Consider the following 21,927-nt stretch of genomic DNA (forward strand, 5'->3'; position numbering starts at 1 on the left):
AGCTGGGAGAGGTACCTACTTCATGTCGGAACACAAAACCAGAAATACCAGCCACCAGCTCAGCCAGGAACACCAGAGACAGGAACATAGCATACTGTCAACAGAGCCGACAAAAAACAACAGGTCAAGCCTGTGCGTACAAACTCATCCAGGACTGCAAGAATACCACACTGTTAAATACACCGCAGCTACCAACATCCAAACACTAATATTGTGGCTAACATCTCTTCTTGTGACAAGTGTTCTTGTTGATTCTGAAGTTTTTTTTTCCCCCCGTACTGCAGTACAAATTCTCTTTTAAAAAAAAAAAAAAAAAAAAAAAAGTGCATTGTAAAAAGGTTTTAATTACCTTGGAATAAATCAGTTTATTTCACCAGAAAACCTGTAATCCTGGTCTTTCATTGACCTTACTTGGGTAATAAGGTGGAATACAAAATCATACCTAGGGAAAACACCAGCAAGACTAAAAGAGAATTCAAATATTCCAAGGACCGTCTTGCTGACATATGCCAAGAACTTCACTCATTGCTTCCATAAAATGTATAATTTATCTATGTATGTAAGTATGAATGTGTAAGTGCTGTCTGTCATAATGTTCATGTGGCACTGATGACTGCTTAGCAACCTTAGCAATGGCAGACCTCTTGATTGAAGTCCCTATAGTTTTAGCTTTGGGCTTCCACATATTTTCACACAGATAAGAAACCAATATTGGATATTGTTATTTTTCAAAACAGGAAAGTCAAATCCATCAGGCCAGTACACAGAATAAAAGGTTGCAGGCGGTTACCAGTAGGTACCATCTGCACGTGTCGTGTCTCGTTGCTCTTGAGCTACCATTAAAATGCCAAGTGTCTTAATTTCCCTGCAGTAGTATGAAATGGAGTTCTTATTTGACAGTGACTTTACAAAGCCGGTTAATGGGAATGCCAGTTCCAGTGTAAAGTCTTATGACATCTTAATAGCACCTCTGACTAAATCCACAATTCTTCCCGCGTGACAGATTTACACTCGTGTGTGACTATATCGTATATCTACTGACTTGACTTTAGTGTTACTTGGCTGAAATATAAATGTATTTATTTGCACACAGTACTGTGCAAAAGTTTTAGGCAGGTGTGAAAAAATGCCGTAAAGTAAGAATGCTTTCAAAAAGACATGTTAATAGTTTATACTTATCAATTAACAAAATGCAAAGAGTGAACAGAAGACAAATCTACATCAAATCAATATTTGGTGTGACCACCCTTTGCCTTCAAAACAGCATCAATTCTTCTGGGTACACTTGCACACAGTTTTTGAAGGAACTCGGCAGGTAGGTTGGCCCAAACAGCTTGGAGAACTAACCACAGTTCTTCTGTGGATTTAGGCAGCCTCAGTTGCTTCTCTCTCTTCATGTAATCCTAGACAGTCTCGATGATGTTGAGGGGGGCCATACCATCACTTCCAGGACTCCTTGTTCTTCTTTACGCTGAAGATAGTTCTTAATGACTTTCACTGTATGTTTGGGGTCGTTGTCATGCTGCAGAATAAATTTGGGGCCAATCAGATGCCTCCCTGATGGTATTACATGATGGATAAGTACCTGCCTGTACTTCTCAGCATTGAGGAGACCATTAATTCCGACCAAATCCCCAACTCCATTTGCAGAAATGCAGCCCCAAACTTGCAAGGAACCTCCACCATGCTTCACTGTTGCCTGCAGACATTCATTCGCGTACCGCTCTCCAGCCCTTCGGCGAACAAACTGCCTTCTGCTACAGCCAAATATTTCAAATTTTGACTCATCAGTCCAGAGCACCTGCTGCCATTTTTCTGCACCCCAGTTCCTGTGTTTTCATGCATAGTTGAGTCGCTTGGCCTTGTTTCCACGTTGGAGATATGGCTTTTTGGCCGCAAGTCTCCCATGATGGCCACTTCTGACCAGACTTCTCCGGACAATAGATGTATGTACCAGAGTCCCACTGTTTTCTGCCAATTCTGAGCTGATGGCACTGCTGGACATCTTCCAATTTCGAAGGGAAGTAAGCATGATGTGTCTTTCATCTGCTGCAGTAAGTTTCCTTGGCCGACCACTGCGTCTACGGTCCTCAACGTTGCCTGTTTCTCTGTGCTTCTTCAAAGGAGCTTGGACAGCACATCTGGAAACCCCTGTCTGCCTTGAAATTTCTGCCTGGGAGAGACCTTGCTGATGCAGTATAACTACCTTGTGTCTTGTTGCTGTGCTCAGTCCTGCCATGGTGTATGACTTTTGATAGTAAACTGTCTTCAGCAACCTCACCTTGTTAGCAGAGTTTGGCTGTTCCTCACCCAGTTTTATTCCTCCTACACAGCTGTTTCTGTTTCAACCTACATATTGAACTGATGATCATTAGCACCTGTCTGGTATAACTGTTTAATCATACACCTGACTATATGCCTACAAAATCCCTGACTTTGTGCAAGTGTACCTAGAAGAATTGATGCTGTTTTGAAGGCAAAGGGTGGTCACACCAAATATTGATTTGATGTAGATTTTTCTTCTGTTCACTCACTTTGCATTTAGTTAATTGATAAATATAATCTATTAACATGTCTATTTTTGAAAGCATTCTTACTTTACAGCATTTTTTCACACCTGCCTAAAACTTTTGCACAGTACTGTATATAAAAAATGTACTTAACATGATTAGTTTCTTACAATTTATATTAAATTGTGGCATATGAACTTTATACTGGCACATGCTACCTTGTAAAAAATGAATTCCCTTTGAATAACTCAATAACATGGTGGAGAGGTGGAATGGTTTCGATAACAATCCCCCAGTGGAGACACATGAATAAACCACGATTGCATTTAAAAAGAAAATTTGCAACAATATTTGCAACGCGGTGCACAGGACAGCGCCACACTACAGATGTGTGCTTTGGATGTTCTGATTTACAGTAGTTGTGATTCAAACTGGGAGACACATTTTTTATCAACAAGAACAACCAGGGTAATCTAGATCACAAAAACAGTAACTGGTGCAGGATGTCATATTCACCACATATTGCATTTATAACTGTTTGCATGGAATGCGAGTAGCACTAAGGTAACACCATTGTGCCCTAAATTAGTTCTAACAGGGGTCTGTGAAACAAGCAGATACAATTGTATTTCATTTGGCCACATACCAATTTCAGCATCCATGGGCTTCCACGGCATGTGGCAAAGCATCCAAACAGCCCAAAGACAATAATAGTAGTACCAGTTCCGATCAGGACATAGGGGGCGTTGGTGGAGTTTTCAGCAATAAGGGAAATGTACGTCCCCAAGGTGAGCTTGCCCCATACTCCAACAGCAAGTAGGATTGCACCTGTGATCTGCAAATGAAAAAACATTTCAATTTCATTTCAACATTTCAAGACTGAATCCTAAGAAAACTGACTACAAAACACCCAGCACAACCATTAAGAGGGAACACCCCCCCCCTTCCCCCTTGTGTACAGTTCATATGGTAAAAGTAAAAAAAAAAAAAACATTTCTTTTAATAGTCTTCTCTTTCTAAAATTGACATAAAACCTGTAAAATCATATATACAATGAAAATAATGTACTAACAAAACTAACATTAAAAACTGCTTTTCCTAAATATCAGAAAATAACTTAATTCCTTAGTTCTGTTTTAAACTTTAGTGGATTGTACTGTACAGCTATGGCCAAAAGGTTTTACAACACTCTATAGAATTAGCCAATTTTGCTTCAGTTGAATGAAACCTGCCGAATAATGTTACGTTAGCAGTGAATTGCATATTGCTTTGTAGTTTTCCACATACTTAACGAAAACTAACATGAAAACTGTACGACTATTACGGCTTCCAACAGACTTTCGCAATATTATTTTGCAGCTTCTTTGATAACATGTTAAATAAGATCTAAACTATGTTTATATGTTTGTTCTTTGTTTATTTTTTTAATTAAGACTCAAATCGTAAAATTCTAGATCCAAAACTGGTATGTACAGTCGTGGCTGTACATGCCACCTGCTACCATTTTGTTTTACTAAAAAGGACAGTTGTACTACTGTATTTCAAACAGGACTACAATACAGATGGCAGTTTACAGTCTCTGTGTGGCTACACTGTGGTCACCACGGTGACAGAAATAATAATCTTCCCAGCTTACCGATCAATACGGGAGCATCATTTCCCCCAATCAGCCTAAAAGCTATGACCCAGTCTTATCAGTGAGCTGTCTGACTGAAGCAGAAATTACTTCTTATCTGGGTCACTTTAACGTGGCACTGCTACTCAAAACCCATTCAACTGGCAGGCAGCCAAGAACAACTTACCACAGGGCACTTTCCCTGTGTAGTTGAAAGCCCAGGCTTGCCGGGTCAAGCTGAAAACTACAGCAGAGCTGACCTATCTACCCTCTTACCTGTATTGCTTGGATAGTTCACCTTGTGTGAAACATGAACTGATACTTACCAGTTCAGTAATGACCGAGGCTTGTGACCTCCTTTTGAAAGTTAAAACCCAACAACGCTGGGTCACGTCTGAGCCCAAGGGCAACGCCAGTCTCCTATATCTTTATTAATGTGTTAAAGATACACTTTGGTGAGGACTGCTTTCAGGCAATAGCACCGGAAATCTTTTTCTACTGTAAATTACACATAGCTGCAAATAAACAACAGATACTGTCCAGAATGTCTGCTTTGGAGGGGTCATTATTACCTCAGCAAACTGTTACAGTACCTTAGCACTATCTATCCAGTCTGGTGACAGCTCCCAGCAAGTACACCTTTTGATACCTACATTTAAAAAGAAATACAGCTGCAAACCATTGTTCGTGACAGCACACCAACTTGCATTTCGTGAAGTCAACAGAATTCGTAAAAGCCAAGTCCAAGGTTTCGTTATAGTTCATGTGTGTTTTGATTGCACAGGGTGATATTCAAACTGGCCATGCTGCACTGCTGCTGTGGAAAGGCAATTTGTAACTCCGTGGGAGGATTCATGTGCATTTCCCTGTGAAAATGCTTCACTATGCTGTTTGCAACATTCTCTCATACGTTCGTTGAGAAGAATTTTGGCTTTGTTAAAAAGTTTATAACCTTGCAATACAGTAAAACCTTGTATTAAGACCACCTGAGTAAAAAGACCACTTCACAATTACAGCCACTTTCATACAGTCCTGAATTATTCCTATTGTAAAGTCACCTTCAATATTAAGGCCACTCTTCTATTCAGTGGTAAGGTCACCATCTGCACATTGTACAAATCGAGAACATACAAGGGGTGTGCAAGTAAACTTGTGACTTACACACAGTACACTTGCCTCCACTATATCCCATCGCCTGGGTTACACATTCCTTGCAGGGGAAAACTACCCAATAAAGTAAAGTCGTCATGACCTAGACTAAGAACTGAATGTCCATATCAAGTTTCATCACAACTGGTGGACAATTCTTGTTTAACAACTGACCCTGACAACAAGACATGGGTGAGCTGCATGCTGGGAGGAATAGCTAAAGCTACTCAATAGCTGTGGATTTTATAAAACCAGACCCTCTCCCTCCCACTCTCCTCAGCAGTCATCTCTATGAATTGTACCACCAGCAGAGGGCACTTTGGTCTTTTCCTAGTGCTTCTCCACAGCCACAGGTACTGAACAAGTGATACAAGTGATATAAGCTAGATAAGCATCCTACACCCAAGTCAATTTCTTTTACAACACCATGGGATCAAGTGTCTGTTCGCAGGACAGATTCTGGCTGTGTAAATGACAATTCCTGCATCTGTGCCACAGATCCACAGGATATTCAGAATGCTATTTGATTTTCATTGGAACACAATAAATTCACTTCTTGAGCAGCAGGTAATACGAACCCACCCGAGCCTTACACTCGCAGTCCATGAAAATGAAAAAACAAGGTAAGGAAAACGAAATCAGAAAACCGTAAAATAAACGTCATTGTTCTAACGACAAGGACAACATGCTTTAGTTTTTTGTTTTTTTTTCTTTTAAAGCAAAGGTTGGTTATTACCTCATTTATTGCAGTCACATAAATTTCCCTCAGGGTTATATTCCATCAGTAACAAAACAAGCAAAGTTCAAGTGGCCTTCCTCACTTTGGAATATCTTCCTCTGTGCTGTTGTTTTGGCCCCCTAAAAAAGCTGTTTTAGTCCTGTCAGTTTTGTCATTAGGCTAGGAAGATAATATCCTAATAGCACAGATATAATAGTAATCGCTTTAAAACAAGTGTTTCAAGAACAGGTCATTATACAGATGGTCAGGCACCAGAGTAAATCAACTAAAAAAAGAGAATTGTGGGATAAATGCGATTGCGGTTATTGCTTTAGTTTACTGATTGTGACTGGTTCAAAACCAAAGATAACCTTTAGGGAAGTGATGCAACACATTGCAAAGCTCAAGTGTCTGAAAACAAAAGCCATTGTCATTGACAGCCCTTCAGTAAAGCACAGCAAGGATGCTAAAGTGATACATTTTATGCACTTTTTTTTTTTTTTTTTCAGTTGTAAAAAACTAACACAGCTATCAAAGCCATTCAGGCTTTGACAGACCTCTTTTTTTTTCGGTTTTTATAGAAAATGTTCAACCTGAACTCTTGTGTGCTTTCTCAAAAGACTTAGGGGCTGGAAGAACAGGAGAATCACTGGTGATGACAGTGGAAAAGCAGGTCAGTCTGCATGAGGACAGAAAGCAACGTGTCAGCGAGCCAGGCAGAGCTGCAGACTCCATCTAGAATACTCTGCAACAAGCACATTTGATATTTAGATTTTTAAAATGAGTTCTAAATCAAACTTGCTTACAACGACTGCTGGACAAGAGTATAAACAATAGATCTATATTCCTGGTCACCAAAGAGGTCATTATAGATGGCTCCTTCAACAGTATAAGTTTGACTGTATGTACTGGTAACTGCTACTATAGGAATAGTAATTCATGCATTCAAAATGCTGTAGTTACACAGTGCCTTGTCTTTCAGTTGCAGAGACCTCTTATAAAGTACAGTACTATTGCTGACTGGTTATGGTAAGTCGATTATATTATATTATATATATATATATATATATATATATATATATATATATATATATTGACCTCCGCTTCAGTAATTAAATGTGTAACTTGTGCCTGAAGCCATTTCAATTAAATAACTTAACGAATTATATCAGCATTACCACAACACTGCTAGTAAGCAGGGCCAGGCTCAGGGGACGAGGTCGCCCCTATCTGAACAGCAAGAAAGGCATTCTGGAACATAACCAGGTGAATAATTAATAAACTGTAGGGGTGTTTTCTCATTTAACATTGTGTAAAAAGAATCACCAAAAGAGCAGCCAACACTGAATGTAGTTAAGTGATAATGAAATTAGAAATATTCAAAATGTATTAAAATGTGGATAGACTGTATGTATACCAATATGGAAGATAAAGTGAATATCCCAAAATAGATTTTTGGAACTAACGGTTAAAATCGAGGCCTGTCACGGTGAAACTTGAATATCTGGTCAATAAACAAATAATGGGGAGCTGTCAGAAAGCAGTAGGCATCCCTCATGAATCTTTTACTGAACATACATACCTGGAGAGTGGACTAGAGTAGAGTAGTTTGTGGTGATTGAACCTGGGAACCTCAGCAGTGAGCTAATTAAAGCTCTGCTAGCACCGCTCGAATGTAATACAACTGGCACAGAGAAGCCCAGGTTATTTCCTGCTTTAATTACACAACATATTGAAAACACGCCTCTTTGAACAGCCTGGACTGAAAGCAATAGGTTGGACATTCATTGCCTTGAAATCCTTAATAACATCAAACAACAAAGGACATGCAAGTTAGTAGAGAATCAGGAGCAGAATGCATTATTCAGGAGATACAACATGAAATATTCACCATTACCTTTTGTTTGCTTTTCTATACATGTTTCTAATTGGGCTGAGATATTCTGGAGACAAATCTGCATCTGTACTACCATCATTATAACGCCCGAGCAGGATTAGCTTGTAAAGGCCACAACACACTTAGGAATACATTAAAAAAAAAAAACTACATCAATCGTCAATTGGAAAGGGTTGGGGAGTTAGTTTATCTCTGTAGTTTACACTTGTTATAAGTGCATCTCTCATGAAGCAACAGGCCTGCAGTTCTAACTACTGTTGACACCTTCTCTGGATAAGCAGACGTTCTATTAGGAACACCAGCAGTGCTGCATTGCGTCTTTAAAGAAAGAGGCTGACGATGTGTTGTCTGAGAGGGTATCAAACCACCTCCGCACTCACCGACATTATTGTGCTACAGTTGGTTTTGTTTTTTTTTTGTAACTCACGTGACGGCAGGCAGGTGTTTTTTTCTCATTTGCAGTGGATATGACTGCTCGTGCTATTAGTCATTACAGACACCTCAGTGGTGTGTGAAATTTGTAACCACAATTTATTTTAGAATCTTGCAGATATGGAACAGCTGGGATAATTCTCTCCCTTGATATAGATGCGGCGTTTCTTCCTAATACAGAATAGGAGAGGATCTTACTGTAAGACCACACTGGAACACAGAAGAAACTATTATGCCATCCCAGTGTATGGTTGCTTAACTATTGATAGGAATCGTTCAGTGAATAAACATTGACAAAATCTGAGCTTCCTCAATGACAGATTCATTTGATCAGTTAGCATAAAGTAAACGTATTTTGACTTTCAATAACAGAAATGTGTTTCATGCATATGAGAAATTGATTTCAGTGTTTCAAAGATCTCAAATTGATGCTCTGATCGAATGCTTTAAAAAGTAAAAGAATAAGCTTGACAATAAACATTTTGTGGTGGTTTAAACTTATTTAAACTTGTGTGTAAGATATTATTGCAATGAATCAAGGTCTACTTTATCAATAATAATTTTTTGAACCAGAAATGTGCGATTAATCAGTCATTTCCGATCATTGGTACAATATGTACATGTGGGAGTATTAAATAGTTTGTGACTTACACACATACAAGTCATTTATTTAAAGTGGTTCGGTTTTGAAATTCTCCCCCCCTATATGAGGAGTACTTGTTATGAGAGGGGTCTGCCTATGCACTGACTAGCAGTCTTTCTGGAGAGTACGCTGCTGATGTGTCTGAAGCGTTGAGGAGGCTGCTCTGCCCGCTCAGTCAGGCCTGTTGATGCTGCTGCATGCTAATCTGCTTGTTATCACAGCTCGATGGGTGGAATTCAATTTGGAGTCACACACTGCTTCAGTCACATTTTGTGCTACTGAAAAAATGGAAACAGAGTCGAGGAGGGAGGTTAAGGAAGCAGGAAATCTGTCGAAAATGCAGAATTTCATTTTCAACACAAAAATGCCAACAAAAAAGGGATTGTTTCTATTCTAATATGACATGCTGTGGACAATGTGGTATGGATCACTGATAATGTGCTTTAAGTACAGTTAGTGCCACAAGTGCTCTACTCACTCCTGAGGAAAAAAACCTGAACTGCTTTCACCACGTCAGCCCCACATCCAGGTCAAAACAGAAACCAACCAAAGAAGTTTCAAGTCAAATTTGACTGTTGCTCTTGCAATTTCAAACCAATACCTTCCACAAGCACTAATATGGGTTTAGGAACCTTATTTTAAACCCACCCTCATGAAATCCTGGATGTGCCCCTGTACAGTATACCATCTCTGCCTATTAAGTGATCAGATATAGGGAGATTTACAGCCACAGCCTGGACACCCACAGAAGATCAAGGCTTCATTAAATGCTGACAGACTTCCTTCACAGTACATGTAAAAGGCAATGTATTAGAGGAACACTTACACTGGACTATTTACTCTATAGGAACTTTAATGGCTGTTTTCAGAGACCCAGATTAGCGCCAAATCTTGGAACTACTCAATGTTGATTTAGGTAAAGTAGTCCAAAACTAGTGCTAATTGAGGTCTGTGAAACCAACTGAAAGGGTTTAACATTAAATTAAGAATATCCCTACATTTTGTCAACTGCTGTAATATTGTTTTAAAAGCTTTTCCGAAATGTTGATAGTACAATGTACTCTGTTTTATTTTGGGTTACAATCCTACTAAGAGTGCCCATCCCCGCTCTTCAGACATAATGTCAAGGCGACTGGGGTTTGAGATCAGTCATTCCCAGAACGCCCTGTTCTCTCCTGGTCTCTGTAGGGGTGAATCAGTATACTACACCGTTTTTCTAATTTCTGGATTAAAACGAAACCACTTTCATTCTTCCAACTGCAAAACAGATGCCAGCCATCTGCCAGCACTTTAGAATCGCAGACCCTTGAGCTCTTGTTTCCTTTCAAAATGTGTCCATTATCACAAAGGTTTAGTTTACCCAATGGCAGGCACTGTACAGAAGATAACTCTTATCCACAGGCAATGTTCTTAAAGTCAATACAATGTGATTATTTATGATTCACCTCATGTGGTTTGAACATTTCATATCAGTGTTTGTTTTCCCCATAACCTGTTTACGGCAGTCCCATGCCAATCCATAAATCTATTACAGTATGGTAAATGGTTAATAAATGTGACAACAGTTGGTGGTGAGGCTGTATGTCTTTACAGCTGTCTCAATGGACATGGCTGGGATGTATAGGTTTCAATTTTCTATTACTTCCAGGCACACATTCTGCACTTATTAAAACAAAGTGAATGATAATATGCAACTGCTACAGACCCAGTTTGTATAGATGCTGAATACATGGCGAATATAAAGTAATGGTGATGAGCTTGTTCAGTCAGTTTGTGCTGTGAAAAATTTCATGAAGCATTTTGGTAAGAGCATGATAGCACTGTGCGTGCACTTGCAAGTTATTTAATTAATAATTAATAAAGAGCACCATGTTTACAACAGGATACTAAATTTGGGTGTGTGTAGAAAGCACAACCATTCCTACCAACTGGCACCTCACAGGTCTGCGACAGGCCTTGACATACTAACACGGTTTTAGGGTAATGTTCGATATCACGAATTGTCATGTCGTAACTACCGGCAATTGTAACACATGATGCTTTACTGTTTTTATTATGTTGTTTCACTAAACTATGCCTGCACTATGGTACTGTACTGCAGTAAACATTCTTGCAGAATAAAATTCAATTACAGATACTGAAAACATCAGGCAGTGGGCCGCACATTTACATGAATGATATTAATCTGAATTTTAGCACTGAATTTACAATATATAACACTCTAATAAGGAGCCTTACTTTACCAAACACTTTGGAAACCGTCCTTAGATACTATTGATATAAAATAAACGTAATAGGTCTAGTTTAGTGTTGATTGGTATTGAATTTTATTTTGCACTGCCTAAGCTATTCTTTCTGAAAAGCAACTACAGCAGATAGAGCAAAAATAAATGACTAGGGGACTGGAATGTGCGTTTATCAAGACGCTCCATAAAAATGCCAGTGCCTGACTTGTTTTGGTTTCTTTTTTTCAAATGCATTTAAGCTCCACTTCCCTTGACAGAGATGCTGATTTGCACTGAAGCGCTGCAGCTCCCACTAGGTTGTGAAGCCCAGCCAGTCAGATCCCTGTTACTGCATCGTATGTCAACTCCATATCTCTTTAATTGGCGATTTACCTCCAAGGATCACAAAAGGCATAGAACAATCAGATAAATTTACAGCACCCCTCCCTCATCAGTTCCACACTATGCCTGCCAGCTGGCTTACAATACTCCACTGCAAAATAACTGCCTATAACCATTTCTATTTTTTTCCTATCAATGTCCTCATCCTTTCTTAGTAAAGGGTATTTAGAAATCTTACAAAAAGGGGAGGTCGGAATTCTCAGATACTAGTGTAGTGGTACTGAAAACTAGTACGCACAGATCATCAGACTATATTACAGGGGGTTAAATATACTGTGCACAGTAGGGTTTGGGGAACTTGTACACAAATCAACAAGTTTATTGTATTTTACCCAAATGCCATTCTCAAGGTCTACAGCAGAGAAACAACAATTTATAAATTATTGATCTCCATGGCTTTTATTTTGCAAGCCTCCAATTAAACTTTCATTAAGCGATGAATCTACCCGGGTGCTCTATTTGGATTCACGTAGCGAACTCCTCAGAAATACGTGCTTCTGTTTGTTTGGTGATGAGAAATGGCGGGCTCTAACATGCACGTTATACGGTCTAATGACATGCACACACATGTTCTCAGTTGTATTTTGTGCAGCCGTTATTTCCTGTCCAATACTCGATTAGGAACTTTGCTCACTGAACCACTAACAAAGACTCTGTGCTTTGGCACAGATAACAATTCAAGGCAGTTGTAGTGTTCATGTGACAGACACAGACGTACAGAAACGATCAGAACTGTACCATCATGTCAATCCCTGGTAGAGAGGCAGGGAAAGGCACAGTGCAATTTGTGCGACAGACCAGGTCTACCTACCTGGATAAACTCTACAGTTATACTGACAAGCACCAAACATACAAATAAAAAACTAGGTTTTCAAGTCTGTTGGGGCTTAATTGTATTTACCATGCACTGGCTAGAGAATTACTATTAAGTAATGACTGATGTCTAAAGCAAAGAAAGTTCCATGCTGAACTAATCCTAATCCACACACCCCTCATCACTGAAGACCGCAAATAACAGCAACAAAACAGATTTTATAAAAGGTTGTTTTAAGATTTGCAGTGTTTCCAGGGTTAACTGCACATGACTGCCCTTAAGCAGCTTGATATTTGTTAACAGAACAATTGCATTTGGGCAGGCTGAGATGATATGAAGACAAGGGCGGCACTGTGCCCAGTACACTGACACGTTTGTACAGAAGGATGGCAAGGCACCAATAAACAAAACAAACAAAAGCACTTTGATGCAAAGGGAGGCCTTCTCCTTGTTTGTCTTCTGTTCTATGACATCGCCTGATCAGAGCAGAGGTGATGTTACTCCACTTAAAGAGGAAGTAGCAACTATATTGTTCTGTTTTTCGTTTTTTTTTTTTTTAATGAAAAGTTACATTCTCCAGGACAGACATGATCAGTGCATACAACGTCTAAGGCTGTAAAGGTTTAAACATTTAAATGGAAACTGAATTTATGAATTCAGCTTCACTTTTTACATTCTGTCAGTTCACAGAAATGCCCAGTTTAACAGTGTTAAATAAAATAAATCAAGTGACTCATAATTACTGCACCATTAAAGAGAGCTGAAACAAGACTTTTTCATCGACCTCCAAAGCCAGTGTTTGTGTCTGTCTCGGGGTTAACAAAAACAGTAAGAACTGTTTGGGGAATGCTATTTTGTAAAATTGCCAAATAATGTATTACAGTGCTTTGTTTTGCAATAATCTTCACCAGTTATCTTTGTATAGTATTTCAGGCAATATCTTTGGTGTTTTAGATACTGATATTTTAGAAAGTGATGTATGTACCTGACATTGTTAATTTAATGCCCCGGTGTTAATAAAGCAACTACAATGTATAATAAATCCCTCTGAGATACCATTTTTTTTTTCATATTCGATGGACCCCTGGAACTAGTGAAATCAGATATGACAGGTTCTACTGTAATAGTTTCAATGTTTAACAACTGCTTACACTAAATGTTTAAACATTAAAAAAAACACACATTTACAGCTTAGTTATTTCAAATGATGACCATAAAAAATAAATCCTTTCTGTGGAGCTAGAGACCACTTTTTGTAGGTGTTATTGTACTTTTGCACCTTCAACATAAAGCTACTTGTAAATCTGTATACAGCACTTCATACCTTAAATCCAGCTCTTATTCTTATAGTAGTGATTTGAACATAAGGGTGCTTTGGTTTGGGGAATCTGATGCCATACATACCACAGTATTACTGCTGCATAATCACTATGGCTATTAACTTGAAGCAAAAAATGAAACAAGGATGTACTAATCAAAATACTCGCTTGTAACAGGCTTTCAAGAGAGCGATGCATCCAGTAATGGAAACGGTCATGAAACTCATTGTCTCACTGAGACAGGGTAGACCATGCCCCTGTGTGTATTGTATTATTACTTAAAATGTCTGATTTAATGTGTAAAAACACACTGTTTTGTTATTGTTTACAGTCTGAATGGGGTTAAAATGCTCCATCCAGATAAAATTGTGTGAATGCGTCTCCTCCCTTGTCTGACGTCACCCGTAAGCCACCCCAAGACGCAAGATCAGGGACGAGACAGACACAGTACGGGGGTACGGAAGCGATGATGCGCACATTTAACTAGAAATAAAAAGTTTAAACAAAACAGAAAACACTTAACAAAACAAAAAAACAGCATGGTGGCGAAAATAAATAGACAAACTAAACAGACACAAAACAAAAATCGTGCTGAAGTAAAATTGTGATCTTTTAGTTTTTAGTTTCACTTTTCATGACCCGGGCCTCGTTCTGCCTCTGAACACACTAACCACGTTCAGCTAAAGGGATTAACTGGCCATCAATTACCTAGTCTATCCCTCTGCCACATTCGGCACAGGGTTTATCATACACGTGGTCAGCAGCCAGTTCGTCAATAATCACTTGCTGTTGACCACGCATTCATCTGAACGGGAATTTCAACCCCATCCAGGCTGTAAACAATAATAACAAAACATTGTGTTTTTACACACTAAACCATACATTAAAAACAAACAACCAACCAACCAACCAACAATAATAATATATACACACAGGGGCAGGGTGTACTCACTAATGGCTTTGTACATCATAAATGAAAAACAAAAAAGCAGCTTTCCCATTCAGCGGCTGGGTAAAATGTGGTTCACAGAAGGGGGAAAAAACGTTTGATGCCAGCACATAAATTAAACACTTAACATCTTCATAACGAGCTGTCATTCACCTGGAGAGGAATATCATTGCTTGACGGACAGCACTGTGAGAAAACCTCGCGTACGCCCACATAAATGGACTGATCTGAGAGTTCATAGTTTACATCATTTCAAAACTGGGAAACATCTTGACTTTGATATCCTGTCAATTTCTCCACAGAACAGAATTTCTTTATGGTCCAAAAATGTGAAATTAATTTTCACCATCCCTCTATGAACCATTGCGTTATCCTAGTTGGGGCAGAAAATGTAACCAAGTGGAAATGTGCAGAAATGTGAACATTACTTAGAGTGCACCAATGTTTTAAAATGTTGACATTTTCTTTGAACTGATTAGTCAGAGCATGTGCATGAGCTGTTTAATCACTCACATATCTTATAATTCCCATATGATAGAGAATTGAATACACAGTTTGTTACTTTATTATAGTATTTATTCATGTGTATAGAAATCTGATCAATCAATTAATCATGCGTGAGAACTATTTTAACGTGTTTAAAATCCATTCCAAGCTCTTACTGTCAAGTACCTACAGTATTTAGTTATAATCAGTCTTGCTTTCCAAGACCGCTCTACTGTACACTGGCCACTTTACAACCACTAACTAATATAACTCAACCGCTTGTTTATCTAGAGACTGGCATTGCTGTTGCTTAGTTCTGGACTGAAAATGGATTCATATTTAATAAAATAGTTGGCAACTATTAGGATTAGCTATTAGGTAAAACTGGGAAATTAGTTTGACCCAGGAATCAATCGTTCCGATGCAAGGAAAGATTTTTGAACATGTCTGTGGGAAGTATTCTAAATCGGTATTTCATCTAAAAAAGAAACACAGCACTAAAAGGAGTTTTGACACAACTAGTCACAACAGCAACCCTGAACAGGGAACACAGGCAGCAGTATCTCTGAATCAATTTGGCTGCAAAGCAAATCAGCACTTTGACCATCCTGTGGGGTGTTCAACCAAGCATCAATAAAAAGATGTCAGTTGCTATGACAACACAGATCTTCACAGTAGGCTGCTATGGATTAATGGCCCTCACCTATCTTTACTCATGCCAACATTTAATATAAATATATTTTTCTCTCAGTTGAATTTTGTCGGCTCATTAGCTCTGCAGACTTGTTTTCGTTATTTATTTACATTAAGTTGTATACCGATATCGATAAATACAGCAAAGCATTCATTAACCAGTCAAAGGTTAGATTCCCTTTCTGCTGGAGCTATAGATAGGGAGACATCTTGTGCTGGATGTCATTCCAACCCTTATCTACTGCTACTGTTTGAAATATTCAGTTTTACTGACTTGAAAGAAAATCACCAACTGCTGTACTAAGAGATACAGTGTTGTCCTGCCACTGGTACTAAATGCGCAATGGAGTCAAAACTGCTGGTGGTATACTGCAAGGTGCCTGCTAATGAAAAGCGGCTGAACACTCAACCTCAGATCATCTCGCGAGGGTGTCTAGTTTAACTGCAGTGTGGTGTTACGTGTAATGCCCTTTGAATTAAAATGACATTACAGTACAGTATTTTACGGTCAGGACTGCCACTGCATTTAATCATCTCTGGCTTGCTTTTTTTTTTTTCAGTTGTGATGCAAATCTTTTCACTAAGCTGAGGATGGAAAGCGCCGCAATACCCTCACATTTCTCACATGTTCATTTTTACACACACCAAGATGCTGTATTTTTCATGGATGAATATACAAAGTTAATAAACATTACAATTTATTCCTAGCATTAAGTCAGATCATACCAGCTCTCGACAGACAGATAACTGTCACAGAGAGTCCACCAGTTGTTGAACAGACGGAAATATTGATGGATTTAAAATCTCATGCTGGCAACTGTGGACGGGAGGCGATTATGATTTACAGTAAAGATCTCAACTCTGCACATTGTCTAAATTATTCCTGCAGAGAACCACAGCAATACGACCATTCTAAGCTTATTATGTTTTTGTGCAGTGTTGATTTAAAATGAAAGGTTAATTAGAAGTTAGTGTTCTTTTTTTCCTTCATGCATCCGTCAGTATTAATAATTACTGTGATTCTGAACTCCGCTGTAGATTTCAACAAAGATATCTTATTCAATACAGTCCAACAGTTGGGTATTCAATTTTCCCTAAGCACAGGTAATAACAGAATCAACAAGACAATACAATGTTGAGATTTAATACAGCTTCTCTTAGACATCACCCCTTATTCCTTAACCTATCAGAATATCATTGACCACGTGGGTCCACTTTTGTTTTATTATCTTAAGTGATTGTAACATCAAAGCCTGTTTGATATTCCACTCAGGAAACCCTGATATCAAGAGAAGGAAGCAGATTGTTTAAGCTTTTGAAGGTTTTAGCCCCCAAAGTGTTATCTCTGACAAAGCACAGGGTCCCCTTTTAAATTGCCATATGGTGGACTTTAAAGCTTTTTTTTTTTAAACTAAATGAAACCCAAATACGAACAAATCTAAAACTAAACAGTTAATCTTTTAAACTATAATTTCTTAAAGTGCATGTTTCTCCAACATGCAGTTAAATGGTACATGATATCATTAAATCTACATTTTCAAAAAATAAAAAAAATACAAAACAAAAAAAAACCCGTCTAGGGTCCTCAATTCAGAAAATTGGTTTCCGTCTGTCCATCTGTCACATGATATGTGCCTTGATTTTTCACCAAACTTATCATAAACTCCTAGCTTCCAAAAGACATTTAAGATTGCGTTTTTGTTTAACTGATAAATCTGTTTTATATAAATATGTTTACCCTTTCACATATCAGGATGACCCTCAGTATTTTGTGTGCGCTGGTTCAAAGTGGGATGAGCTGGGCTATTGGCTCAGGTTGAAAATATGAAAATCACAGAAGAAACTTAAAAAAAGTACCTTTGATAATGGTTACAGCATGTACATTTGCTAACCATAATCTAGCTAAAACCATGGCCTGCTCATGTGGTTTCTGATATTTTCAACACCGTCTCACTCACAAGTAAGATCGCTTTCCCCATGTCTGGGACAGCAATCTATAGCTAAAGGGAAACTTGACAGTATGAAGGATGAAGGGAAACAGAGGCAGGTAAAGAGGGCTATGTTTTCAGCTCAATCCTTGGTGGACCAAATGTCCAAATGACAAAACTGTCAATGTCGCTGGAGGGTGGTGGATGGGCATGGAGACTATTGCAGCAAAAGGAGCAGAATTCCATGTTCCTGGCCATGTAATTAGAAACAAAACTAAGATTAAAGAAGCTGAAGCAAGAAAAATAAATCATTACCCCAATCAGCTGCTATTCACTGTGCTGTCACATACTGCATTCAAACTTCTGAGAAGCATATAAAATACGCAGTATGTGGCACAGTAGTGATGCAGCTTGTTTTCCTTCTCTAAGAAAGACTCTACATATGTAATCACTTTGTCAAGTCATTTTGCCCCACTACCATTAAAATCCTTCAGACATTTGCAGTTTACATTTGAACCTCTTTCATTTTGTGACCCTAAACCCAAATCATTTAACCAGTATTACCAATGCTTGGCATAGAGGTTATTGCCCTTATGGAAAAACAGTCCTGAGCACTAAGCTTAGAGAAGTGCTTTTTAAATAAGCAACAACCACAGGCTCATAAAAAAGAGAAAATCCTGCAAAGTGTTATTGACTAGAAAGGAAATGTTTTCAATGTCTTATAAATGAGATGCATGAAGCAGCACAGCAACAAACCGCAATTTATCCATGTGTAAATCACCTTCCTTATGTTGTGCCCAATTATTTTCTCCCAATTTGGAATGTCAAATAATTTTTTTCCCCCTCACAGCTCAGAACTCAAGGAGAGCCCACGACCAATCCAGCTTCGTCTTTTACACCCAGAAACTCGAGATCAGATGCCAACAAGCTTCTGGCCTCTGGAGAACAAAGGCCAGCCCTGAAGGTGTCTGAGCTCACTAGGCGCCTGGCCAGCAGGGCTTGTTGTAGCAAGAGGAGGAGAAACTATTTTGTCTTCCTAAAACACAGGAGAGCCAGAGCTAATGCAATGCTCCATTCAGAATCCCCAGCTATGAGCACAGCCAGGATGCAAACTTGCACTCCAGACTCTGATCCCTGCACACCACGCAGCTGTGCTTTTACCATGTGAGCCCCTCAGGGACCCCCCACCTGTCTGCTGCTTTGACAGTCCTGTTTACTTGTTACGCTGAACTGGAATTAAAACAACACAAAGGGAAACTTCAGTCCAGTAGAAATTAAAAAAACCCACCCCCATATTATTAGAACAAAAACAGGGGTACCATGCAGGCGATCCAGTTAGCCCAGCTGTAAAAGGGAGTTAACCAATCTACTCTAATAAATACCCCCATTAACACTGGACTGTCTGACATTGGTGCATTTATTACACTGAAAAGTCATCATTTTCATGGAAGGGATTGCAATCGTTAATACCAGTATTTTGGGCAAATGAAAAAGCAATTCTCTAAAATTCTGCTTTAAAAATTAAAGTCTGTTTGCTTAAGGCCCGCCACCCACGGCATTCACTGAAACACCTCTCCAAGTGGAAATCTTAGCAGCGTGCCCCAGAAATGCATCACTGTGCAAACAGCATGCAAGCCTGTAAAAATGACTGCAAACCGAAATGGCCACTGCTGTCAGTCACCGCACTATGCGAGACACAGCAAGACACAGACCAGCCATTCGGTGTGAAAAGCTGATTTACTGTGTAAACTGAGTGACAACAAGCAGCAAATGACCCCAAAAATACAGACTGGCTTGCCGTTTAACTGAAGGCAATATCTTGCGGATAAGTACTTGTTCTGTAGAACATCAAATTATCTTAAACACAGGAGAGATTTAAAAGTACAGTAAATGTAAATTACACTGCTTTCCTTTTAAAACATTATTTTATAAGCTCTGAATATGAACATGATCATCCAAATGCCCACCAAATACACCTCAAGCTGCAATATACACTAAGCAGATGGAAACTCTTTGAAAGGTGTTTCAGTTGACTTGAAAACACACATATTTTACACATGCCCCCGCATAGGAATCGATCATCTTTTTTTTGCTTGCAGAGGTTTAGGTTTTTTATTTTTATTTTGCATTTAAATTTAATTTTTTTGAACAGCAGACCATGTGCAAAATCCATGTGAAATCGCATAGTATGAAGGGAAATGTGTGTAGTAAGTGCTGTGTGCCCTCTGCCTACCGCTTATAAAAGGAAATCTATCACCATGACAGCCTATGCAAACACAACGATTTACTGCCTTTCTGCTGACTGTCAGCTAATTATAGCACCGCTTTCATTATCAGGATAGTGTGAAATGGGTGCGGGCGGCAGGGACAGTGTTTTTAGACCAAGAGCACATTTTGACCCTTCAAATTCCAAAGTGATTGAAATTGAGGATGCCCAAATTCCACAATCAGTTACTAATTGTCTTCTCCTCTGCTCTAAACCGGCAGTCCAAGATTCTGACCTCTTGAAGTTGAGTGAACACTTGTGGTCCCTGTGAAGAAAGTTACGTCACCTTGTTAAGAGGTCAAGCAAATTGGCAAAAAGGATGACTGGTTCTTCTTTAAGTTACCAGTTATAGGATTATACCTAGAAAGAGTACTACTGACCAAGCCCAACAATATTTGTAATATTAACAGTTGGCAGAAGAAACCCATAATCAGCAATATGTGAAAACCTCCTCCCATTTGTGAATGTGGAATATATTTGTGGTTTCATGGCAAATTCTGCTCTTTTTAAAATGTTTTTACATGATGAACATCAGTGAACCTGTAATCGGACTTTTTTTTTTTTTTATATATATTCATCTGTATTCTGTTTAAAAAGCATGTATAAATAGATCTTTCATGGCACTACAGGCTGCTGAAAAAAAAAAAAATCTTGAATGTTGATCTTGTTTTTACTTTTGGCAGTCTAGAGATACCAAAATACAGGGAGAACTATCCTCAGCTTCTTTACTCTGCGCCAGTAGCTAAAAGTGTAAAATTAAAGGGCTCTGTATGAACAAAACAATAATCAATGCTTGGACAGACTGAAATCAATAAAATACAAAATTTCAAAGTGACACGACTTCTGATTCTATGCTCGAGAATGAAGTACAGAAAATGATAACATTTTTTATTTCAATTTTTTATTGTTTCATCAGGATAAGAACCCATTGTTTTGCATCTCATTTGGAAAACGGTTAACCGATATGCTTCAGTAGTGGACTGTATTTATTTATTTATTTCTCCAAGCACTGGAATCAACCCCTAGTGCAAGGACAAGTCAAGGTGTCTCATAAAAGAGAAAAAGCTTTTAGCTTTTTTAGCTTTGCCACTGCCACAAAAAAGAACTTGGAGGTTGAATTATCATACCAGTATGACAGTTGACACTGTTTAATGAAGAGTAACATGGTGATAAATAAATAAACTTTACCAAGCTTTCAAACAGTTTTTCACTGCACCTCATACAGTATAACCCTAATTAAGCCAAATTGCTTCTTAATTTGATTTGACAATAAGACGACATAATCTGGTTTAAATTTCATACTTATCTAACCCAATACTTTCTACTTAATTTGTTAAACTTCAAATTTGCTTTTAAATTACCAATTCTGTCAGCCCCGAAATATACTGGCTTAACCTTAATAGACAGATAATCGGATAGCCTGCTCCCCAAAATGATAGCTTTTCTGTGTTTGCGTTACAAATGCAAAATTAACAAAATAATTTCAGTCAACTGAGCAACTGAAGGGTAAAATTGTATTTAACTATAGTAGTCAACGTTTAAAGGGTTACTTCATATCATCTCCAGCTACATAATTATACCTGTTCAGTAATCGTTAGTGGGTTTGAATGGTAGTTTATTGCTGTGTCTGCTTAGATCAGTTTTTAATCAACCTTAAGGCTGACTGTAGGGAAGCGAGGTGGAGAAGCATATCGTGTTGCACTGAAGCTCATAGTGCATTGGTGCCTGGGCAACACATATGTTTCCCCACCTAAATTTTGCACCTCTTTTCTGAAACAATCTTTTGCTGGAATAGTTAGTATGCATGGCTAATAATGACCTAATCAGAAACAGAAATTGAGAATTATCCAGAAAGCACAGAATGTATGAAATAATACAAAA

The 21,927-nt window shown here is 38.5% G+C and overlaps 1 protein-coding gene across 2 annotated transcripts in view; it reads right to left on the minus strand.

Moving 5' to 3' along the window:
* The window catches only part of LOC121327959 (tetraspanin-7), a 44,538-nt gene that overhangs the window by 6,464 nt on the left and 16,147 nt on the right, over window positions 1-21,927 (minus strand). Inside the window, exons 1-3 of one of the 2 annotated variants that reach the window (XM_041272347.1) lie at window positions 17,275-17,280; window positions 3,157-3,345; window positions 20-94 (exon numbers count right to left, since the gene is read on the minus strand). In XM_041272347.1, coding sequence (XP_041128281.1) covers window positions 20-94; window positions 3,157-3,168 — 87 coding nt within the window. In that variant the 5' untranslated portion in view covers window positions 3,169-3,345; window positions 17,275-17,280. Of the gene's footprint in view, window positions 1-19; window positions 95-3,156; window positions 3,346-17,274; window positions 17,281-21,927 lie in introns of those variants that run through there. The other variant, XM_041272346.1, reaches the window with a different exon arrangement.

Source organism: Polyodon spathula, chromosome 15 (genome assembly GCF_017654505.1).
Source record: "Polyodon spathula isolate WHYD16114869_AA chromosome 15, ASM1765450v1, whole genome shotgun sequence".
NCBI classification, from domain to species: domain Eukaryota; kingdom Metazoa; phylum Chordata; class Actinopteri; order Acipenseriformes; family Polyodontidae; genus Polyodon; species Polyodon spathula.